The 25,043-nt window shown below is 35.5% G+C and overlaps 1 protein-coding gene across 9 annotated transcripts in view; it reads left to right on the top strand.

The window, feature by feature from the left end:
- Positions 1-25,043, top strand: part of ABI3BP (ABI family member 3 binding protein) — a 140,859-nt gene that overhangs the window by 89,162 nt on the left and 26,654 nt on the right. For 5 of the 9 annotated variants that reach the window (XM_032677835.1, XM_032677838.1, XM_032677837.1 and 2 more), the window contains 18 exons: positions 551-598; positions 1,083-1,157; positions 2,742-2,789; positions 3,286-3,360; positions 4,642-4,689; positions 5,577-5,651; positions 6,447-6,521; positions 7,780-7,854; positions 8,486-8,560; positions 10,799-10,873; positions 11,534-11,608; positions 12,078-12,152; positions 13,763-13,837; positions 14,321-14,395; positions 15,496-15,561; positions 15,862-15,936; positions 19,815-19,910; positions 22,287-22,397. In XM_032677835.1, coding sequence (XP_032533726.1) covers positions 551-598; positions 1,083-1,157; positions 2,742-2,789; positions 3,286-3,360; positions 4,642-4,689; positions 5,577-5,651; positions 6,447-6,521; positions 7,780-7,854; positions 8,486-8,560; positions 10,799-10,873; positions 11,534-11,608; positions 12,078-12,152; positions 13,763-13,837; positions 14,321-14,395; positions 15,496-15,561; positions 15,862-15,936; positions 19,815-19,910; positions 22,287-22,397 — 1,317 coding nt within the window. The remainder of the gene's footprint in view (positions 1-550; positions 599-1,082; positions 1,158-2,741; positions 2,790-3,285; positions 3,361-4,641; positions 4,690-5,576; positions 5,652-6,446; positions 6,522-7,779; positions 7,855-8,485; positions 8,561-10,798; positions 10,874-11,533; positions 11,609-12,077; positions 12,153-13,762; positions 13,838-14,320; positions 14,396-15,495; positions 15,562-15,861; positions 15,937-19,814; positions 19,911-22,286; positions 22,398-25,043) is intronic. The other 4 variants (XM_032677832.1, XM_032677833.1, XM_032677834.1 and 1 more) reach the window with 4 other exon arrangements.

Here is a 25,043-nt window from a genome sequence, read left to right as displayed (position 1 = left end):
GGAGGAAAAGAACGTGATATATCGGGTTTGTTATCCAAATTGTAAGCGGATCTAATGAAGAAAAACTAAGAGGTTTTACCAAAATAAGTTTTTTCAGATAATTAGTAAGTATAGCTGTACCAATAGCAGCCTTTTAGTCCTCTGCTTAATTGCTTACCTTAGAGGAAAAATTCAGTTGTCTTGTCATGGTCAGCATGCTACTTTCAAGTAGTAACAGACTTCAATTTGGAGATTCCTGACATTTTTGTATGTTGAGTTCCTCTCTGGGTTATGCTCCATGCCCACTTCTCTTGCTTGTTCTAAGATTTACTGATTTCTATGCTCATATTTTTGCTTCTGTTGCCATCAAGCTTGCCCAATTATATATTTCTTATTTAACCTGTATTATTAGGAACTTTAATTGCACATGGTTTTAAAAAGTAAAAGTTAGTTTGAAGATCCACATTACCGTGGTGTTGTATTAGCATCTGCTTTTATACATATCCATGTAGAAATTTTAGGTTTTTGGAGTATATTCCACACTTACTTTGTCACACTGTTTCTGTTGCAGTCTTGGATCCTATTACACTTAGAATTGAACCACCAAGGCCAACGATAGGTAATGATATTTCCTTGGCCAGTTGTCATGTCTGCTTTTTTCCATCACAGAAAGCATCACTGAAGTTAATCACCTTATGCCTTAGGATTGTTTTGTTTAACTTCATTTTCCTTCTAGGTAATTCTTTTGCTTGGCATTCACGACCGTTGGGCTTATTGCTCTCTTCACAGCTGGAATATTGCCTGTTTTTTAAGAAAATTGTTCTGGCTGCTCTCAATCACCTTTTCATAATTATGCTTGTTTGTGTTTGTTTCAGTTTTTATGAAAACAAAACAAAAAACCAACAAACAATTAAGCTTCAAAAATTACTAAAATTCCACTTTCCTGTTTAGATTGTTGTAAACACATGGAGAATATTACCTGACTTTCCTACTTCCTACAAGGACACTTCTTGGTTGCAGGTGTGAGGTTTCTGTGCTTGTGTGTTCATCTGGTATCAGATTTGTTAAATTGCTGTGCTTATTACCCACATTTTCTCTTCCAGCTCCAAGGGAGACTCAACGTGTTCCTTCTAGACCTAAAACTTCACCCAAACCTCATATCCCACAAGCCAAAGATGGTAAAATGCTTTGTGATTATTTCTGATTCAGTTTATATTGGATCGAAATGTATTTCTGAGCAGCTGTTTAGTTACCTGAGCCAGTTAAAACATAATGGAGTTCTGTTCTGCTGTGCTCAGCAATTTGTTTGCAGTTTATTTGCTAGGTATTTTTCATCATGCAAAAGAATAAATCTCTGTTACTTCAGGGCAACAGGATAAGAATAATTTTGTTACGCTCAGATTAACTGTGGTAACTGAAGCAAATACCAAGCAATTAAAGTATGCACTGTGGCTACCTGGGAGGTACAATTATTTACCACACTGCTTTACATTGTTAGAATAAAAATGTTATGTTTCCTTTTTAAGTAACAATTACTTAATTTCATGACATTATTATTTTCTGCATGAGAAATTACCCAGTACATAGTTAGTATTTGTTTATATTTATTGGCATTAATGATCATTTAATTGGTATTTCAAAATACTGGATTTTTATGTCATTAAATGTGAGTGCAGTTGAATTCAGTAGTAGGCAGGAAAAATTACTTTCTGTCCCCTGCTATCCAGTTTGTAATATCAACAGAAAATTGCAAGGGTATCAAATATTAACATATGTTACCTTTTGGTAAATGTGAAAAATTTAATGATAATGAATTTAATGAAGATCTTTAAACTGTAGACACAAAGCAATATTTTTTTAAAATCTGATGTTATCTCTTAGATGTGATGGTCTCCTGTAGAAAACAAAAGAAAAAACCTTGTCCTCTCATAATTTTTTAACCGTGACAGCTGATTATAAAACATTGTTTCCAAATTACACCTTAAAATGCAGCTTCTCATTAGCTCAGCTTTTACCTCTGTGGTCATTTTTCATTATTATGGCAGGCTGGCCTTCTCAAAAATGATGAATGGTTTTGTCACACAAATGTTATAAGCTTGTACTGTTCTTTGTTTAAAAAAAAAAAACAAACCAAACAAAAAGCCAACACAGCAACTTACTGTTTCTTCAAGAATCTATAATATACAGAACTTTTTCTATAGCATCACCCACTTACCTTGTGATTGTCTTAAAAGATCAAAAGAATTTTTTACTTTTTTATTGTAATCCATAAAGAAAAATTGACACAGAGAGGGATACCATCAATTTCACACCCTTATGGCTCCTAAACATACAGTTTTATTTTAGATCCATACCAGTTTAGAGCTAAATAATATGACTGTGCAACACAATACACCATAGTGCTCTTTAATAACACAGCATGCAGTAAACAAGTAAATAGTCTCTGATTCCAACTGTATATATAAACTGCATCTGAAATACACCACAAAATGAAGATATTTGTGTCTCTAGAAAGCCATTTTTGAATAACATAATGCTCTATATTTGGATATCTCATTGAAGCCCATGGGAGAACAAAGCTCACATTATCTTGCAGGTTACACTGCTTTCTCAGAGACTTCTTTAAAGGTAACTGTTTCTTTATGAGACAGTATACATAGCACATGATTCAGAAAGCAGTTGCTAGTCAAGTAATACTAATTATAAGTGGAGTTATTCTCTTCAATTTTCAAAATGTCTTCTATGTTTTGTTTCCAATACAGTCCTGGAATCCATAACATTTAGAACTGATCAATTAAAACCAACAATAGGTAACAGTTTTACCTAGAGGGTAAATCACTTGGTGACCATCACATTCAGCTTTTCTCTCAGTGTATGCTGAGCATCACAAGTATTCGTTGTACTCCACCATCATAATTTTTTGCTATTAAATTTCATCCTGTAAGGGATTTTTTGATGATTTTATACTAACAATTAATAATCATCTATTCTGTTTTGGTTTTTTTCACACAAATGCATTCTGTAAAGTGGACAGAAGCACTACAATCTACCTTTGACTACTTGTCTCTATACTCAGATTCTGTCATATGCTGCTTCACCTTTTATATTGGTCCATCCACACCGGCCTTGCTTTATGCTATCCTGGTACAGAGGTTCTCCATCAGCACTCTTTTTTCATGTACCAAGCTTTTGTATATCTCCATTACTCAAGTTTTTGATGTTTCCAGAGGGTCCCAAAGGCATATATTCTTTTTTAACATTATGTCTTCTGTCAGGATGAGTTCTTGAGATTATTTCTTTTTTCAGTCCCTAAGGAACCACACCATGTTCCTTCCAAACCCCGAACATCACCAAGCTCAGAGATGTCACAAACAAAACCTGGCAAGTACATTGTTTCTTTACATTTTCATACTGATATGTGTGTCTTATGAAATCTACGGTGATCAGTGGAGCTTCAGATTTATGTGTATCCCTTGCACATATATTCCTTGTGTGATAAAATTGTGGAATTTATAAGCAACCTGGTAAGTTTAAAATCTCTGTCTACCATTCTTTGTTACATTTTAAATCACTGCAACAGCGAGCATCTTCTGTACAAGTCTCAGTGAAAATAGGTCTTTTCTGTGTGAATTTGCTTGTTTTGGTGAAGCGAAGGTGAAAAGGAGGGGTATCATTTTATTTAGTTAAGAATGGAGAAAGTAAATTATGCAACTCACACTAGCTGTTGCATGAGGTATTGTAGAAGGTTGACCCTAGCCAGCAACTAAGCGCACATCAGCCACTTTCCTATTCCACTCCACAGTGGTTTGGGGGAGAGAATTAGAGGAGCAGAAATGAGAAGAAAAATTGTAGCTCAAGATAAAGCCAGTTTAACAAGTGAAGGATAAAAAAAGGAAGGGGAGGAACCAAGTGATACCACCGACCACATCCCACTAGGAGACCAGTGCCAATCTGGAAGCAATGGGTCCTTTAGGAAAGTGTCGTTGCTAAGCATAACATTATATGAGGGGGAATATCCCTTTGATCAATTTGGTTCAGCAGTCCTGGATGTGTTCCCTCCTGGCATCTTGCCCACCTCCAGCCTACTTACTTGGGGGAAGAGTTAAAAACAGAGAACTCCTTGATGCTGGAACAAGCCATAATCAGCAATAGCTAAAACACTGGTATGTTAGCAACACTTCCTTAGTCATGAATTTAAAACACAGTACCACAGGGGCTGCTATGAAGAAAATAGACTCTGTCCCACCCAGACCCAGTACGGGTACCCAAAGTAAATGCAGTATTAGATGGTATTGCTGAAAAAAATGGGCAGAGAGATGATAACTTGGGTTCCTTATTCCCTCAGTAAGTCTGCAGCTATTGTTTGAAACAAAACCCTCTTGAAATAAGTCAGGAAAGTGTACAAAGATGAAGGTGAAAAACCACTCACAGTCTCTTTGTGGCTTTTACAAAAGCTTCAGATTTGTTCTGTATTAGAGCTATTACCTTGAACTGGAGGCAATTCTGAGCAGCACAATACTCTGAAGTGTTGAATTTCAGGGAGAAATGACCATCTGCCATCAGCTGTAGCATGGATGGTATGATTATTGTGGGGACAGTGATTGTAATATTTTGATTGTTCCTGGTAATACTTGTTTTTGTTGTTTTATTTTGCTAATACAGTCCTGGAACCAATTAAGTTTAGAACTGAGAAACCAAAGTCAACAATAGGTAATGATGCTTTCTTGTTTGAGTAGTCATATTTTCTTTCTTCTTCAGCACAAATCATTAAGAGTAGACCTACAAACATTTGTCACCTTTCTTTTCATGTTCCTTAATAATTTAATAGTCAAGGTTCTCTGTCACTTTTTTTATTTTCTGCACAACAATTGAGAAAATCCCTTGTTCCTTTCAAGTTGTTATACACAGAACATAGGGCAATTTTCTTCAATACTTAATGATAAGAGGCAGAAGGTAGATCAGAACAGGACCCTAACTTATATATCCTCAGTCATACTGTAGAGGAGGCATGGTTTCTGTTGATCATATGATTGGGGCAGAACAGATTTGCAGAGCTGCAAGCTGCAAGCTTGCTTTCTCTGCTTCCCTTCCCCTCTAGTTTATGAAATGAAATTCGGTCCATCATAGAGGACTAAAAAATTATTCCGTTTCGCTCAAACCTCAATTTCACTGTCAGAAAACAATTACTTCAGTGATCTTGGGTCACATGATTGCTTGAGGCAGATCCGTTTGACTAAGGATTTTTTGTCACTTGAATCTGGTACTGTGCATCGTTCCAGGACAACCTCCGTTACAGACCAGTGGTGTCATTTGTATTTGAAGCTGCTTATTCTGTTTTCTTCTTCTTTTATTTTTTAAATCCTCTTCTTAAATGGAACCAGTAATTCTATCACATGCCTAGTTGATGTTTTGTCACAGAAGATTATTTCTTTTCTCTATAATCTGATTTTGTTAAAAAAACCTCTCTTTTGGATCACTTCCATAAGAATACCTTTGGTTCAAATCTTTGCTTTGTTTTTATTGACTGTTGTGGGTGGTAGTTGACACTGATACCTTGGAAAACTTTAGTAATGTTTAACCCAGTTTCTTTCTTTCAGCTCCTAAAGATACACGCCCAGGGCCTTCCAAACCTAAAACTTCACCCAGTCCACGTGTTCCTCCAACTAGAGCAAGTAAGCTTATCAATATTTTGCCCTTTAGTGCATGAAAGTTCCATCAGTTTGAGAATTTTCAAAATTGAGGAGTTCCACTGTCATAATCAAATTTTGCTATATAGCTGTCATGGAACAAGATAATCAGCTATATATTTATACATGTCAGTAACATAAAATGATAGAGATGTGTGGGTTAACACTCACCTTGAACCCTTGCATATAGAAAAATTTGCATCTTAATTTCCATAGCGTGCGAGAGAAGTATTTTTTAGTTACTCGATTACAAGTGTAAAACTACTGTACTTTCCTGCTCCCAAAACTTTGGAAATAGTTCTGTCCATTTGAAAATTAATGGTAAGTTTCCATGTTTCTTCTGCTTTGACTGCTTTGCTGTAGAATTTTTTTAATGCAAAGTTGGTTTAAATGAGCAGTAGATTTTTGGAATATGAAACATTGAGAAGTACAAGTAGAGGAAGTGTTAGAACTACAGCAGTTCACTCTGCAGAAAGTTCTGTTCAAAACTGCTGAGAAGAGTGAAGACTGAATCTGACACTGCACTATAGAAGTCACTTTAGTCTTTGCACAGACATAATATTCATTGCATTGACAGGAGATCTCTTTGTGATTATTTTCAAATGACAGAAGTAATTTCTAAAAAATTTCTTAGTAGAAAATTAATCTCCTGTCAGGAAAAATCTAAAGGCATATGCTGAATTATCAGCCTCAAGAACATGTTCAAAACTTTACGCATCTTCACAGGTCCAAGAATTATCATCCTCAATAACATATCCAAAACTTTTCTCTCCTTCACAGGTCCAAAGGAAAGTCGACGAATCCCTTCCAAGCCCAGGGCATCACCAAGTCCGGATGTACCACACACAAAACCTGGTAAATACCTTGTTGTTTTGTTGTGCTTGAATATTCAGTGTTTCTTTTAGGTTGTCCTTCCTCAATGAATGAAATGTTGCTTAACATCTCTTCATATTACAAAAACATTTTCTAATGATTATTATATAGGTGCTTAAAGGAAGATGGAGCTGATTTCTCTTTTTAAAGTCTGATTTTTGGTGAATTATCTATGCTTTTCAGCCACATGACAGCTATCACTGATGAATAATCTGTATAGCAGGGTAGACAACATACAAATATTATAAGAAGAAGTTGGAAGAAGTTGCATCTCTTTTGTGCCTATCAAAAGGTGCTTAGAGAAAACCATGTATGGTTCATTTTGGATTCTAAAAATAGCTGTAACTCAAACCACTCATATGATTGTGTGACCTGGTAATAGAATTTGACCCTTAAAATATACTTAATAGAGATTTACATACCTGTGAACTGCCAAACCTCTGTAACGCATAACGATTCTGAAAGTATCAGTTGAACATTATTTTGAGTGAATGTATATTCACTAATTTCATTAATAAATAATTTATTGGAAAAAAATATGTGTTCCAAATTGAAAATAAATCAGTCATGTAAAAGGGAGTATTTTTACCCTTTTGCTTATATGTACTCTTAGAATGTGTATCATGTTTTTTATGAAGTTTTGGCATCTAGTACATTTACAGTTGAACAACAAAAGACAACAACAGGTAAATTTGTTAGCTTGAGCTGGTCGTGGTTATTTCTTCCCTGCTCCTTGGACCAATGCTTACATATCATTAGTCTGGTTTTCACATTATCTGTTTGTGGTTTTGATTTGTTTTCTTTTGAACTTATTGAACTCAACTCTACTCTGTTCCAGGTATTGAAAGATTTCTAGCTGTTTCATTGTCTTCACAGAAAATTGCTTTCCCTGTCACACATATTGTGTGACACTTTGACGCTTGTAGGAGACAAACATACCATGGGTATTGCAGTTATGAGCTTTGAAATACAGGTGGAAACATGTCCACTGTATTTGTCTGTGTTCTTTCAGTTTTTGTTGCTTGACACCAGATTTTGCTTACTTGATCAATTTCGCACCTGTGTTTTCATTCATGATTTTCTTTTCTCTTTCAATTCCTGTATGTATCTGACACTTGATTTTTCAGTCTCTTATGCAGGGATTGTTTTTGTTAGCAAGCATGACACACACAGTGCCTGTGAAATAAACCTGTCTAATTTCTGAAAAGTATAAATCCCTAAAACAGATCTTTCTTTCCAGCTTCTAAAGAACCACAATATATTCCCTTTAAACCTAAAGCAACTCCCATCCCAGATGCTCCACACAGGAAGCCTGGTAAATTATCTGGTCTTTTGCCAAGGTTGATAACTGAGCAACTGCTTTGAGGGTGGGTGGTGGGACGAGTTGTCATCAGTGCATTTTCTGTTATCTAGGTATCCTTCTAGTTTAAGAAACCTCTGCAGTGCTGCAATTAAGTCCTACCTACTGCTGGCAACTTCAGCAGTTCAAGGGTTTTTTTCATCTTATGCAGATATTACCAGAAGAAATAGTAGTCACATATATGCCTTAATCAAGGATTACAAGTTATCCACAGTTGCATCTGAGCAATACACTTCAGTAGTTTGCAACGTGTTTTTGAAGCTCTTAGGAGAGAAACCTCTTAAAGTTGTTGCATTACTTTTTATTTATATACACGTTTCTGTCCAGATTAGACTGAGGACACTCTTCAGTTATATTTTGATTATGTGACTCCCCATCAATACATCTGACTGATCTGTGATAACCAGTGATTTCACTGAAGGGTTGTTAGTACTGTTTCATAACCATAAATTTCTAAGGGTAAATGCCCATTGCTGTTCCCTTTCCTGGTGTATACAGTATAGTGCTGAAAGATTTTTTAGGGAGGTGGGAGGGAAAGGGAGATTCTCTTCATTATTCAGATATTTATTGACATTTTTTCCAACAGAAATCTTTCCAACTTTTGGTGAACCAGACACTACTATGATTCCTCGTATTCCTGAAAGAACAAAGGCAACATTGGGTAATCGTGTATTTCATAAATAATTATTCTATTTTTCATTCTTTTTAGAGCAGATCATCTTAGAGAGAACTCATTACATTTTATTAAAAACTAATAATGAAATTTTGCTCTGCTTCTAGATATTTACTTACTCTTTGGTCTTGATAAGGGTAATAGTGCATGAGCCCATTTATTTTCAAAGGTTTTTTTCCTCATCTTCTAGCCCTTCTACTGAGGATGATGCAATTCCTCCACGTTATCTATTTTCCAGTAGAAGGGGACTTTATTTAAAGAGAGGCAGCAATTCTTGTAACTTCTTCTGAAGTATGGATGTCATTCTAAAATACTCTACTTCTTCACTCCTGTTGTTGTTTAACAGCAGCCAGCAACTAAGCCCCCACCAGCCACCTGCTCACTCCCCCATCAGCAGGATCAGGGAGAAAATTGGAAGGATAAAAGCTAGAAAACTCATGGATTGGGATAAAAACAGTTTAATAGGTGAAGCAAAAGCCACACACACAAGCAAAGAAAAACAAAGAATTAATTCCCTACTTACCATTCTTACCTGCTTCAGCCATCTCCAGGAAAGCAGGGCCCCATCACACGTAAGAGCTACTTGGGGAGACAAACACCATGATTCCAAACTTCCCCTTACTCCTTCATCCCCCCAGCTTTGTATACTAATCATGATGTCGTATGGCCTGGAATATCAAGAACTGTTTGGGTGATACTCTCAGGCACACGGTGTGACTCTCGGGGATGGTCCTGTGCAGGGCTAAGGGTCGGACTCAGTGATCATTGTGGGTCCCTTCCAACTCCCCTTATTCTGTGATTCTGTGATCCCCTTGGTCAGTTTGGGTCACCTGTCCCTTCTGTGTCTCCTCCCAACCTCCCATGCACACCCAGTCTCCTCTCCAGCATGGCAGTACAGAGAGCAGAAAAGGCCTTGGCTCTGTGCAAGCACTGCTCAACAGCAACAAAAATATCTCTATATTATCAACCCTATGTTCAGCACAAATCCAAAACACCACCCCATACCAGCAACTGTGAAGAAAGTTAACTCTTCCCCAGCTGAAAGCAGCACGACTCCTCATGGTATAATTTTACAGAAGAAAATTATAAGTTATCAAGTATAGCATAAAGTATACAGACCAGCTAGGTGACCCTCTAAATCTAATATTAATCTAATTCTTAAAACCATCCATTCTGCTGACTTCTAGTCACCCACGTTGGGGAAACTTGCTTAAATATATGAAACATTGGCTACCTATTCTTTCTTCTTAACTGATTTTCAGGTGTGGACCAATTAAGGGTCACTGAATCCAAGCAGTATTAGGCAGTGCAAGTATTGCTTGAGCAATCTTTCCTAACAATCAGTTCTCTGTCCCCAGTTTCAGGCAGATATTAACCCTGCTTTTCCGAAAATGAAATGGTACCATTAATGAAATAGCAATAGCTATTTATTGGCTTAAAAGTATGGGGTTTTTTCTTTTTTGTGGAGGGGGAAATTAGAAATGCTTTTCACCATGTCTCTAGTTTAATATGTATTCCCTGTGTGCATTGACACTTAGGTTAGTATTCAACCAATATCTCTTTATAGAGCTTTATGAAGTAGGTGTCCTGTTGAACACATCTGGGGCTACCTGATGCAATATTTGTATGGAGAAAATTGATTCTTCAGAACAAGGGAGATGAAGAATGCACAGGCTAAGGCATTTGGGACCTCTGATGTTGGTGTGGACCACAAACTAGCAAGAGCTAAGATAAACTCTCTCAGTAAATGATTCTTACCTTTTTTTTTAAAAGAATTTTAAACTGAAGAGTGTGAAGATAACAACATTAAATCATTCCCATATAGGAGCAAAAAAGTTAACTTATAAATCAAGTTTGATGCAAAGTCCTTACTGAAAAATAGAGCCTGTCCTCAGATTCTCATGTATGGCAGATGAGGAAGATGTAGACTACTACTGTCTGCTTTTGTCCCATTACTTTACAGTGTGATGTTCATGACTATATTCTTCACTGCTTGATGCAAAGCTAGAAATTTGTATATATATATATTTTTTAGAAATGTGTTTGTGTGAGTGGCTATTTAACTTGTTTTCCTTTCTTTGCAGGAATTCCAACTGATTGATTTTCAGCTTTATCCTTGCATAATTTGCCTTATTACAGATCAGATTGTACTTATGATCCTTGTGTGCTATGAAAGCAGTGTGTTTTCTCAATTATTGTTCTGGGTGCTGTTTGTTTTTATTCCAGCTCCAACTGAAAAACATTTCATTCCTACCAGACCAAAAACAACTGAAAAACCAAGAGTGCCATACACAAAACCTGGTAATGGAGTCATTCTTTTAATTTTATCTGCTTGTGTTTAATCATTCTTTCCCTTAGCCTCAGGTTTTGTGCTTCTTAATAGAATTATTCATAGCCAGTTTTTTGCTGAAGTAGACGCATTACACTTAAGACAATCAAACCAAAATATGTCAAAACTACACTGAAAATAATAGTAAGATATGTAATATAAAATAAAAAATGTTTTCCCTCCTTTCTATTACACGTAGCAAATGATGACTAAAATGTAGTAATGTGGGTATTGACAAATTTCAGTGGCTAGATAGATTGAGTTCTCTCTGATTACTTCCTGGTATTCAGGGATGCTTCTCTGTGAGCACTTTTTTTTTTCTTTTCATAAAACGCAACAGAATTCCTTTGTAATGCACTTGTACAGTTAGCAACTTACATTGTGCTCTATACTGGAACAAAATTAGCTTTAAAAATAGTTACAAGGGGCTGTGTGGCTTCCCATTTTTGTTATTAGGGGAATGTATAGCAGAAGTTAATAGAAAGATAACTATATCTGTCAGCAGTTGATTTTCGAGATATTCTGTTACACCTTAGTTTGGGGCATTTTGAAAGTTTTAGAAATAGTGTGAATGCTATTTGTTTCTATTACAGATAAATATTCTAAGATTCTTCACATTCTCTCTTTAACAGCAATACATCAGACAACTCCACAACCAATTATTACAAAATCTTCAACTACCACTGGGCATTCAAGGGCAACAATGGGTAAATAAGTTTTCTTAAAGTTAAGATGCAGGTATTTCCAGTATTTTCAATAGAGAAATTTCTAGAGAACACAGATGGGTATCTATATCACACCATTTCACTGTCCTTCATTCTGCTACCACATGCTTGTACCTTAGTATAGAGGATTCTCATTTCTATTTTAGACGTAAAGCAGAAATAGCCTACAGCTTCTGTCTGGTCAGAAATCTGTATTTGTCAGATCTCCAACCAAATTTAATGTCAAATTTTTCTTTTAGACCAAGAATTTTAGCCACTAACTCAACTTATCCTACAGCACACTGCTCAGACTGTGTTTTGGATAGTAATTTTGTTTCAGGTTCCAGAAAGCCATGGAATTGTTATTGTCTTTTTTTCAGGCATTTGAGGCATGCATTTTCTGTGGGCTAAATATGGCATTGGATCATGACTCCTGAAGAACACAATAATAGTCTTTTTCCTTTTCTTTCAGCTCCAAAAGAAACACTGCTCATTCCTTCCAAACCCAAAACATCTGTCTGGCCAGAAGTACCACAAACTAAACCTGGTAATTTACAGTTTGTAACTTTAGAAGTGTTATTGTGGTACTGCCTTAGTTACATTTTCGGCTGTCGCTGAGTACTGCAGTCATGGGACGTGCATAATAAGTAGACAGAAATTGGTATCGTAGTTCAGCTGAGAGTATGTTAATAAATTATATGAAACTGAGTGCCCAAGAATTGCATCCATTTCCATGGAGAGCAGCTGGACGGGTTTAGTAGCCATTAAAAATGTGAGGAATTCAATTAATTTTAATAAAAATATATTGCTGTGGTCACATTCACAAAGTTCTTTTCTTTTGGTTGATTTTATTAGCCTAAATACATTTTATTCAATTTCTCAATTACTTTTGAAACTCTGGTTACAGAATCTCAGTCCAAGATAGTAGATGCTGAGAGTGTAAGTGTCTTCAGCACAGTGACTTCTTGCAGTAACTTCAGTACATTCAGGGATGCACAGTTACAACAAAGGACAGTGATACCTCACCTTTACCTAGGTGTGAACTATTTCAATAAAAATTGCCAAGTAGGAAGGTTACAGGAGAAAAATATAGTCAGAGGAGGAGTAACAACATGGTTATAAGAAAGACCAACTCCTAATCTTTCTTCCTCTCTGGTCTAACAACCGAATTGATAATATTTTAGTTTAAGACAAATCATTCAATGAATAGTTTTATAATTTCATGCACACTTTTTCCCCTTAGACTGGTACTTTTTTTCATAGCCAAAAAAGAATTTAAGCAGACACCCTATTCATTCAAGAACTATATGTATGCGTATATACTATACGTACATATATATTACTATTCACATCAAACTGAACAGTTCATGAATAAGATTTCTGTTCTAACTGCCTTATTTTGAAAGGCTGTTAAGTAACCAAGTTAGATTCCAAGTCTCAGTCGAATAAGTGCTATTTCCAATCGTGTCATAGTTAACAAGTACCATCTTTTGGTACCACTACAAAGTTACTTTTAGGGAAAGAATTTTAGAAAACAGAAGTTAGAGGTTTATTCTTTTAAGATTTAGATCATTATAATTGTGTATGTGCAAAGCAAACTAGTGTTAGGAAAAACAGTAAACAAATTTTTATTGTTAAATACAAATGTCACTATTTAGCCACTGCTCTTTTTGCTAGTAAGTAGGTTATTTTCCAGCTTCCATATTTTAACCTTATTTCTGAAAGACAAAGAGGCATGGAGTGTGTGTCTCTGCCTGCCAGTCTGTCTTCTTCATTCAGTAATTTAGATATTTTTCAATAAATTCAATCAAGTTTGAATGAGGTCTGAAAGATAAATATGTCACTACGAGCTTTTAGAAATGTTTTATGGAAGAGTAAGTTAATATACTAAGTACAAAAAAGACCAAAGACTGTCAGAACTCCGCCTTCAGGGCATTTGTTCTGAAGTTAGTGGGGGCCCAGAACAATCATTGCACTGTCTGGCTGTCAGCATGAAAATACATCCAGACTAATCAGAACATGTTTCTGTCTCATATCTGTTAAAATTGTCTTAGCAGATGTGTAGATAGGTTTTTAGGAAATAATGGAGACAGATCCTTTGTGAAATCCAACTTCTTTAATTTCCCTTCTCACAGAACAATGGTTTATTTTTTATAGCTCCAAGGGCAACACACCTGGGATCAATTAACCTTGTTACAGTTCATGTTGTTGATGGGTCCAAAATACCTTTGGGTAATGAGAATATTATGTCAGTTTATTTTTCTTAAAACTTTACTTTCTCTGCTTTTGCTATGTAGCTAAACTTACACTTTAATCAACAGAAATACCTCAATATGTCTTTATGTCATGTTCATTTGTTAGTTACATTGCAGTGCATGTACAAAGTATTGCTGGTTTTAATTTTCCAGGCATTTTTCTTCTTCATGAAATCTTTTCTAGAAATAAGTACCTCATGTACAAGGCTGAGGAGTCATGTAAAAAGGCATTGCCTTATCATCTTTTCTGATTTTGTCTGACTTACTAATGAAATACATCTTCCAGTCTTGAAAAGTCTTTTTCCTGTATAAAAGCATGATTTTCAGACAGGTTTCTAGTACTGACTCTTCTTGTTTACAATCTGCACAAAGACAATTTGAATTTCCTTTCCACCTGTGGTCTCTTATGTTTAAAAGGAAATAATTTGCACTTGATAAGCAGTAATATCTCCATTTTCAGTTCCCAATGAAACATACCACATTTCACCCAAGCCAAAAATTGCTCAAGCAACTGAAATTCCATGGTTCAATACAGGTAATTTTTAAGATTCTCTTAAGTTGTTGTATTGAGAGTCTGTAAATCTGAAGCAAAATCAGTACTGTTTAATATTTAATTATAAGTTCATTATTACCTTCAAAACCATTTCAAAAACATAACATGAAAATTTATTTTCCCCCTTATCAAACATTTTTGGTGCTTTGAATCTGGGGTTTAATCGGTATGGTATCAAAGATGATATGAAGCTTTTAAACATTATGAGACAGATGTATAGTGCTGCAAATATAGATGTAGCTAACTTCCACTGTTTACCCTATAAAATCTAAATCTGTAAAACTTTTCCCAAATCTAAATGTCAATACTGAGTAATATGTTCTGTACTGCATAAGTGTTTTCTCTGATGCTTCAGAGAGGCTGGATTAAGTGTTATGGATAGAATGGTTTTTAGATCTGAATATCAAATAGCCAGCTCTATTTATTTAAAAAGCTGAGTTACAGAGGTTGATAACTGTGCAAAAGACAACAGTGTCTTATGCTTTCAGCTTTTGATGTGATTCACAAAGATACTGTAACAACTACCTTATCAAAATTGTTTTGCTAGTGAAAGGCAACAATAAGAAAAAGTTGAAGGCTTCCAGTTTCAACCTTGATGATGACACTGTGCTTCAGCTGTCTTAAACAGTGTCTGCATTGAATGCTTCTGGTTGTTTTCTCAGCAATAATTCACTGTTTCATTGTTTTATCTAAGTATTTTGTTTGGGGAGTTCCAGTGCGGTGTTTTATTTTGAGGATTTTTGTTTGTTTGTTTGTTTGTTTTTTACAGAACCTAATTAAATGTCTTAAGGCCATGGATACCTTGCAGAGCTAACTCTGTATCCATATACAGTTGGGTAACTGGCTGTAAATATTTTATATCTTTTCCTAAACCTAAACATTAATGTAACCGGTCAGACTGCATGATAGAGTCATCTGACCACTAAAGAAACTAGCATTTTCAACATGCATTTTGGATGGGAACTCATAGAACTCTCATTTTGCTGTATCACATTGGTGCATGGACATTTTTTTCTGGCAAATTGCACTGCACTATTGGCATTCTTTTACACAGCATTTAAGCAGAACCTTATTTCTTTTAGCACCTCATAAAACACGTCTCACTTCCGTAAGACCAAAGCCGTCGGATAAATCACAGACTAGACCTGGTAATAATTGTTTATTCAATCTGGGATGGGGAGGAGATTAATTAATTAATTAATTTCCGCTATTCTCAGTGGAATTTTAAGTGTTGTTGGGAGAAAAAAAGGGTATTTTTTAATCAATTGATAAGTCTACAGCTAAAGCCTCTTCAAATCAGAAACCAGAACTGTGTGTGTCATCACACTAGGTGTTACTTTTTCTTCTCTAGTGTGGAATTGTTGGCATCATATAGAAACCTGTTGGGTGTTCTTCTCATGGAACTTTTTTTTCATCTTTCTCTTTTTTCTTTTTTAACTCTCTCACAGTTTTTAGTAAAACCACACTAGCACCAGCCAGAACAAAAGCACCTGGACTGCCACAGTGGATTATGCCAACAACAGGTAGAGCTGCATTTTTTGGGGGTTTTTTTAGCTTATCTGGAAAAGACATGAATGTAACTTCCTCAAATCATCTTGAGCCCTGCAAAATATTTCATTGTGTTTTGTTACAGAATTTAATTCCTCAGAGTACCATGTGTAATTGCTGCTACTGATCATGTTATGGAATTTCTGAGAGTGATTGTGAAATTATATTGACAGTCTATGTAAACTTACAGATAGATTATTATGTGGCTACTGTTTACTAATGTTTTCTAGATGTTAGGCCCAAGATAATTACTGGAAAACACTGTTGAAAAGGGTCACCCAGTTGTTTGAGTCCAAATCAGGAGCCTTGGTAGGAAAGTCTTAAACCAGATATCTTGCTAGCTACTATCTATGCATGTGATGTGTTCACACCAGACCAGTTCTTACTCAGACCATGCAGTATTTGGACTGTGGAGTATTCAGGCTTGAATACTTCAGCATCAAAGAATTCCAAATTGATGGATGATGGAGGAGGGTGAGAATTTCAATTTACATATCCTTACACACAGAGATAACATACATCCCTAACGAGAAAGATTTATTAAAAATATGGGTTTGGTTGGGGGAAAAATCATTTGTCCTTTTTCAGTTGTACTTGATTTTTCAATCCAATCGAAACAATGTTGTCAGTGTTAACTCATAAAGAATCTGTAATTTTGTATTCAATAAAGCATTAATTTATTACATGAATATAAACACTGTTGTTTTTTTAATACAGCCATTGGTTAATTAAATACATAATTTTGGGATTCTTCATCAACAAAGCAAGTTTAAAATAATGTATATTATGAATTAATAAGTAAATATATATATATATAATACACATATTTAGAACAACCTTTTAGCTGTTCACCCACTACTGATAGTGCTACTGTCCCATACCATTGCTTTGTGATAGCTAGATTAGGATAACCTGAATGATACACTATCTATTCTAAACATTTTTGTCTGTGTAATGTTTCCCTCTAGTATTTTTGGCAATTTAATACCTATTGCTGATCACAGAATTACTTGAACTACTCTTTCCCATACATAATTTTGAAAAGCCCACCATGTTTTTAGAAATGGTACAAGCTCAGAAGAGATGGTTGTATATTTAAATTGAATTAAACTTAACCTGTTTAGAACAAGACCTACTCTTCTGTATTACACACTGAGTGAATGCCTTCATTAGACTTATGTGCTCTTTGACACATAGTCCTTCTGGTCAATGAATGAACCCATCACATTCCAGGACATCAGAGCCAGTTACAGTATTAAATGACCAATGTCAGTAGTTATGGGTCAGAAAGCCCTGTTCTTTCCTTGTGTTGGAAATCTTCTTATAAATGAGCCTTCTGATGTCTGATGCCTGAAATAGGCAGAATGCACACAGATCTCCTGAGGTGATCACATTATGCAATTATGCACAAATATACAATTATGTTAGTATATTAAGCTTTTCTCCCACATAGTAGTAAACTTGGCAGGGGTATTTGTAGGTTATAAAAAAAAAAAACCAACAAAAATGAATGCATGTTGAGTAAATCAGTAGTCTAAACATAATAGTGAGCATGTTACATGTAGTTTATTGTGCTTACTGCTGATTAAGGTGATAAAGCATTGTTTTAAGCAATCCTATTCTAAATGCTCTTCTTGGTGTGCCCACCAGCTGTCATCATTTCCATCTCTTTATGGTAGTGCCCATTGCACTATTATAGAAGAGCTGTAGCTTCATTGTGATAGATGATGTCAAAAGTAATCACAAGACTGCCTCTTACTGTGCATGCTATATGTACTCACTGGAAAATACTTTTTTTAGAATTCTTCTGTAAAATGATACTTCCAGTAATATTTTCCATTACCAAGCTACATCAGCCTTTTTTCTCTAAGTTAAAGAAACATCCTGAAGGTGTTAAAATATTTTAAGATATCCTGAGGATTTTTGGATCTGAAGAAGTTAATTTCTTCATGATGAAAATGTTGTTTTCTGTGATTAGTTTATCAAAATGCTTAACTTTTGATCTAACCTGATCAGACTCCTTAATTGGCCTGTAAGGAAAAATATGTTTTCAGGTTTACCTTTAGACGTTTTATCGTTTATTCTTTCTCTGAAGAAGAGCACATTTACTGAAGAGCCATGGTTAGTTACTATGTTGTTTAAACATCAATTTTAACTTCTAATTCCTTGCTGGACTGGCACTGCTATTGAATGTGCTCCATTCCTTCTTCCTGACTGGGCTCATTAGCCTCAGCGCAAAGATGTTTCACCCCATGGAGAGTCTGCTTGGAAGCTGCAGGGCCCAGATGATAAGCAGAATTTGGTTTTTCCAGCTTCAGCACATGGGATTATGGCTGGTTTCCTGGCAGGCTTTTCAGTCTCCTGGCTAGCTGTAGTGCCAGGTGGTAAACTTGACTGTGGAAAAGAGGCAGAGATTACGTCCTCATGACTAGCATTCCTTTTAGGTTTTTTGCCAAGTTTTAGCCTTTTTCTCTAGAATATAATTTTATTGAGATGGCTTTTCATATTTATCTTTGTGTATGTAACTTAGTATACTGAGTTATTTTTTAATTTATACTTAATCTTTTAAAAACTGCTCCTGATCTATTGAACTTCCTTACAAATGTCAGTAAACAAATTTTAAACATTTCCATTTTCCTTGTGAAACAGAGAGATACTTGGTTTTGTTTATAATACCGTTATCTTTGTGTTCTATTTTTTTTTCATTTTTTAAACTTTGGGTGTATTGCCAAGTTCTAGAGGAATTCAAGTATAAAGGTATTTTGAGTTTTGCTTTATCAAGAGCACTTTTTCCTTTACTTCCCTTAAAATGATCCACTCCTCTGATGGTATTCCTGCTATTAAAGACACAGTGGTTAGTTTAAAGGTGTTCCAGACTCCATGAATATTTCCAGTAATTGAGAAATTATCTGTTTCATGATGTTAAAATACTAGTGTAGTGTCAAAACCAATTGAGAACCATATTATAAATCTATGAAACTTTTGGTTGAAGTGATTAAATTTTGTTGGAATAGGGTTGGAATTTGATAATTAATGTAATATTGAGGGGTTATTTTTAATATATTAAATTTCGCGGGTTTTTCATTACATCATAAGTAAGAGTGTGTGTGGGGGGGGAGTCACCACAAACATGATGAAGTTGCAATGCATCTTCTCAGTATACTATATATACAGTTTTTATAAAGCAAATATACTTATTTTGTATAGAGAAAGTATATTAATTTAACAATCTGGCTGTACTATAAATACCAGCATGTGAAACAGTTGTTCTGTACCAGGAGTTATGTTATGTTGATCTTTTTAATGCCACTTACTTTAGTTTTTTCAAATGTGTTTATATAACTTTTAAGTAGGACTTTCTCTTATATACAAACTGAGTTTTATGTATACTTTGCCTTCTGTACTCCAAATATAGTATATGTTTTGTTCAGAATTGCTCTAACTATTTAATATGGAGGATGGCTAAAGATCTTATTATGGAGAGTAGAAGAACTTTGCCCTTTGCAAGAATCAATGGACTTTTTATTCCATATACTGAAAAACTAGAATGTTCTCTGTACACATCTTTCCACACATCATCTTGGTTTAACTGATCTGTTATCTCTCCATCTTATTAATTCTCTCTTTCCAAATATACTTTTTTAAATTGCAGACTTTCTAGAAACAGATCACTTCCTACTTACTTGAATAAGAAAATAACAGATTTCACTCAGTTATCCCTAAAAATATAGGTGGGCCATATATGCTGGTTATACATTTAATGTTAACTAGAGTTTGAATATATACAATATACAAGTATTCCATGACTTGGTGCTGCACTGTAGAGACTTATTCCATTTCCTTTGTTTCACAGGTGATATGTATATACCTGAGGATGTTACCGGGCAAGTTGCTGTGGATGTAAAAAAACCTTGGGAATATATTGATACCTGGGAAAAGCCTATTTCTGGTAAAGTTAATAAAAGTAGAAAATATAGGAAACTATAAGTGTTATGAAAAATAAAAACACTGCCTCTTCTACACAAAAAGCACCTCCACTAAGAAGAGAAAATAATTCTTAACCACCCTTATCAATACACCTTCTCATGGCTTTCAGGATGTTACTAGAAGTGATAAAAATAAGAATATTTTGTGGTCACTATTTATTCTCTAACATATGCTATATGCTAAAAATTATCATCATGATCATATCCTTATGATCAAACAGCCTGACTGTAAATACTGATTTTTTTCATACTAATAGTTTCCACATAGCAAAGGAGAATAAAGTAAATGCATAACCAAATTGTACTGCTATTTATGAGAAAGTTTTGTTGACTATTAGCATTGTGAGGAAAATTAGAACTTTATGAGGTTTGCATTGGCCCACTACTCCAGCCTGTCAGGGTCCCTCTGGACGGCAACCCTTCCTTCCAGTGTGTAAACTGCACCACCAGCTTTGTGTCAGCCACAGAATGGCTGAGGATTCACTCAGTCCCATTGTCTATGTCAACAGTAAAGACAAAGTCTCTCCCAAGAGGCTGCACACCCTCCTCTTTCATCAAGGAGTCAAGGAAATAGATTCCCGGTCCCTAAAGAAGCCCCGAGATTAATTAAATCCTAACAGTTCACCATGCTTTTGTCCTTGCAAGAATCTACACTATCAGAAAACCCCTAAATTCTGTTGCACACCCTAGTTTACAAGCTCAGCCTCCATATATTGGTGATTAGATTTGGTAGCGTCATAGACCGTCACCCAAGGCATTGTGGGAAGTAGTAGTAGGGATTATTGTTTTTCCAGAGTGCAATATAATAGATTCAGCTGTGACACATACACCAAATGTGTTGTTTTGGCTTGCATGTGACTGTTGTGGTTGTATTGCTCAGAAAATATGATAGAAACCACTTGGCAGGTCAATACTTGCACATTCTTACCCCATAAATATCACAAACAATCCTATTCCCTAAATACGGACTGGGGAAAAAGTAATGATGAATACTATCATGTAGTAGTATCTAGGGTATGATGACTTATATATGTAAAAATTTATCTCTTTTCAGTTCTTTAGGCATAACTTTTTCATACCTATTTGGGGATTAAGAGTGAATGTGAAACCTATAAATGCTATTTTCAAAACCATTACGTCTTCCTGAATTAGACAAAGCACTATTTCCTGTCTTGATCTGAGGGATTACAAAAAAAAAAGTGTTCTATAAGTGGCTGCAGCAGTCCAAAAGGAAAAGGGGATAGAGAAAGATGGAGATATTCCTGTTTGCATATTGTAATATTTCTGAAAATGCTCTCCCAAATGAGTCTTTGGATCTGCTCCCTTCTCGCCCGCAGTCACTTTATTTATAGGGTAAACTAAGGTCTGATACGTAGGGCCTGAGGCACTCTGTGTAGCCAGTAATTCAGTATCAGGCAACTTGTGTATTTGTTGACATTGGCAGCATTATAAGAATTTTATTACTCTTGAGGGTTTTCCCCTCTTAGGTACAACAAGTCTTTTGTTACATAAATGTGCTGCACATATCTCCTGTTTTTTTCTTAAGGAAAGAAGGGCAAAGGTGAAGAGTGGAAGAAAAATCTTTTCCTTTGCCTTTCCTTTGCATAATGAAACCCCTCATAATTGGCTGGAAAATACAGTAAGATGATTTGTAGTTATGAACTAAAGGCTCTCTTTTTAGACCTCACTGTCAAAGGACCTTACCAGATAAAATTAATAGATACTGGCTAGAACTGCACATTGAAATGACCAAGCTGGGTGCTTCAGAAATTTCTACCGCATTACTGTCTTTAGACATGTCTGTGCATGAAGTGACACTGACTTTTTTCATTTTTCACTTGAACAGCATAGGATAAAGTTTTCCTAATGATAATTTCTCTTTCATTACATCTTTTGCTTCAAGCTGAGGGTGACTAGTTCTATCAATTAGAAAGTACAAGAGATCACAAATTTTGTGAGTAGGATACTGAAGATGTTTCCTAGTACGCTGAGGTGGTGTTTATTGTGTGAAGACATATCCTTTTGGATGCCAAAATTTACTGTTGACAGAAATGAGTAACTACACAGAAAGTGAATCACTGAAACACTTGTAAAAAATCCCAGAGGAACTACATATTTTCAGAGTAAGCTTGATTTAAAACTTCATGGCACACACTTCTCAATGAATCTAAGACTGAAAATAGAATTCACCTCAGCTCCTAACCTCACCTCTCCACTTTTGATACTAAATAAGAAACGAAACATTGTTTGAGAAGTCAGAATATAACTTGTAATGGGTTTCTGATTTTATGGAATTTGAGGTTGAATAATTAATAACACTGTCTTGTAATGTCATTCAGTAACTACATCACCTGGACCTCAGCGCCCTCCTATACCTCCTGCCAAGCCTACACAAATGAGAAGAAAACCTCTGCCTCCAAACACCGTGACTGGTAAACCCGGGATTCCAGGTATCTCAGCCTTTTCCACATAAATATTTTATTGCGTGTGAGATAATACTGACTATTAAGGTACAGGAGAATTTTATAGGATAGATTTCTTTAATCTGTGAGATCTATAGAAACTAGTATTTTGGAACACATAGGCCTTTTGTCTTCTGACATGAATTCTAGTTTGGGGGGTTTTTTCCTAACCTGCTTATGTCAAAATCATCCCCAATAAAGGAGCTGAAAGCCAAATATCACACTCCAAGTTATCCTTTTAGAAGATCAACCTTATGAGTATTTCATGTCTACTAATAGCATTTGTAGCTACTTAATGTGCATGTTGGATGGGAGATATTGAATATTATACTTCAATGTATACACCCAACTGGTTATTTGTTAAGAAATTCTGTCACATATATATTGCATATCCATTAACCACTGCAAATAATGAGCTAATAGTCACCCAGAGAACTAACTGTACTGGGAGGTTTCATGTGCACAGAGTTTAGCTCGATTATTGTGCTAAAGTATTCCACCTCCTCAGTACCCATTTAAAAGCACACAGAAACTTTTGTGTTTCCTATTTTATTTTAATTTTATCCTGAAACTGATATTCAATATCCACATATATGTTTTTCTGTGGATTCTATATAAGAATCCTTAGGCTAACTTTTTTCCAGGTAGTCAGAAACTGTCATCTCTTTATTCTTAGCCTCCTGACAAGTGCTTTCCTTTTCATATTGGTCTCCATCATTCCCCCGAAATACAAAGGTCTTGACTGTACTGTATTTACTGTTGTCTTTGGTTTGTTTCATTTGGGACTTTGTGTGCTACTAAGGCACTAAAGACCTAAATAATTCTTTAGTATTTTGTGCAGCAGATGAGTGACGAGAACCTCCAAGCTAACAGCAGAGCTAAGATTGAAACGTTGTGTCTATACTTGCTGTTGATGCGGTGGTGTTTCCTTAGTAATAGCTACAACAAAACATAAGACATTGTCAGTCTTGAGCTGCAGCATAAAACATGTTGACCTGATACATTTTCTTTTGCTTGTAACAGGGGTCTGTACTAATTTTCTCCACTAAGTGTCTAATTAATTTACCAGTGATATAAAATTTCACCCTTTTTCCGTACACTGAGGCCAGGCTATGTGGTAGTCAGCAGTTACCATACCTTCCTCGGCTTTCAAGATGGAATAAATTGGTTAGATGAACTGGTTCTTCCTTGTGGGGCCAGTAGCTGATTTTCCTTTTTCTGTGTTTCCTAGTGTTTTATCCAGCTTAGTTTTAAACGTTATAATTCAGTTTCTTCTGGTTCCCTGGAGAGACAGTTCCACTGTAGTAACAGGAAAAATTTGCCTCAATGTTCTTCCTCAATGTTTTTCCCTGTCAGAATTCTGTCCTCTTTCTCATTAATACTATGATTAATTTCTTACTTGCATCTTTCTAACTCATCTGGTGGATGAATATTATGGAAAGGTTTTTGTGCAAACCTTAAAAGTCTCCTGAATGGAAAAAAAAGGAAACAAGACAGTTTCAAAACCTTTGTGAAGCTGGACTCCAGCGACAATCTTTCAAAGTCAACTTTATTAAGGAAATTAGTGGAAAGTAGAGATTTTTGTTATTTTAAACTTCGTTCACCAGAGTTTAAAGAAGAGTTCTGCCTTCAGTCACCATGGTCTTCTGTGTCATATCTGCACATTATATAGTTCCTGACTTTTTTGGGGTTGAGCTTTCCAGTGATGTCACCGTTATCTGGGAGTGTCTGCATGTTTTGTGAATTTAGCTCTTATCTTTTACAGCTATTTTGAAAGATCCTTTACCATGGATTGTTTGCCTCTTGGAAACTTATTTTCTTTATCAGGTGGTAACAACTGAGGAGTAAAAGCAATGTCACATAATCCAGAAAATTTTCTAAAAGAGCTATTTAGTTATGGGAGATAATATTGCTTCTATCAGTTAGTTTCTGCCTAAATTTATGACACTTAGTACAGAAATGAGTTCAGAAAGAAAACTTTTTCCTTAGGGTCATGCAGTGTTATAAATGTTGAAAATGTTGGACTTGGTTGCATTTTCCTTTCTTTCATTTGAAATGCATCTTAATTTCATTTAGTGGAAGCTCCAGGACTGTTTGGTGGTTAAACTCTTAAGGCAGACCACAGTTAAGGACTTGGTGTTTATTGTTATACATTGTTATACATGTTCCAGCTCCAGCCTTGCTAATTTATGTACTGTATTGAGAGTAGAAATGAAAGGATCTTACCCATATTTGAGGGAAGAATCCAAGTTTCAGTTGCTGACTTCAGCTGTTGTGTCTTACAAGTCATGAAGTACTCTTTTACTTAATAAAGAGAAATGTCAGCGGTGGTCATTTTGCATCCTTTTACCAGTCGGTGTAGGATGGTTCTGTGCATTAAACCAGGTAATATTCTAGCTGACTGAAGTCCTCTAAAACAATCTCAAAGTAGTGAAGAATTTTCTTACTGGGTTTCAGGATTAGGTTATATCTGCAGTAAGTACAATTCAGAACTTTCCTAAATCCAGCTGAAAGCTGTTGTATAAATTTTGAAGGATTACCATGGTTTCAATGAAAGTACTTGTTGCACAAAGCACCTGTCACAAATCTGAGTTCCCCTAGAAAATCATAAAGCTGTTTCTCTCTTTTGAATAT

This window comes from Chiroxiphia lanceolata, chromosome 2 (assembly GCF_009829145.1).
Source record: "Chiroxiphia lanceolata isolate bChiLan1 chromosome 2, bChiLan1.pri, whole genome shotgun sequence".
Lineage (NCBI taxonomy): Eukaryota > Metazoa > Chordata > Aves > Passeriformes > Pipridae > Chiroxiphia > Chiroxiphia lanceolata.
Note: the sequence above shows the minus strand (reverse complement) of the source record. Positions and strands in the feature narration are given on the sequence as shown.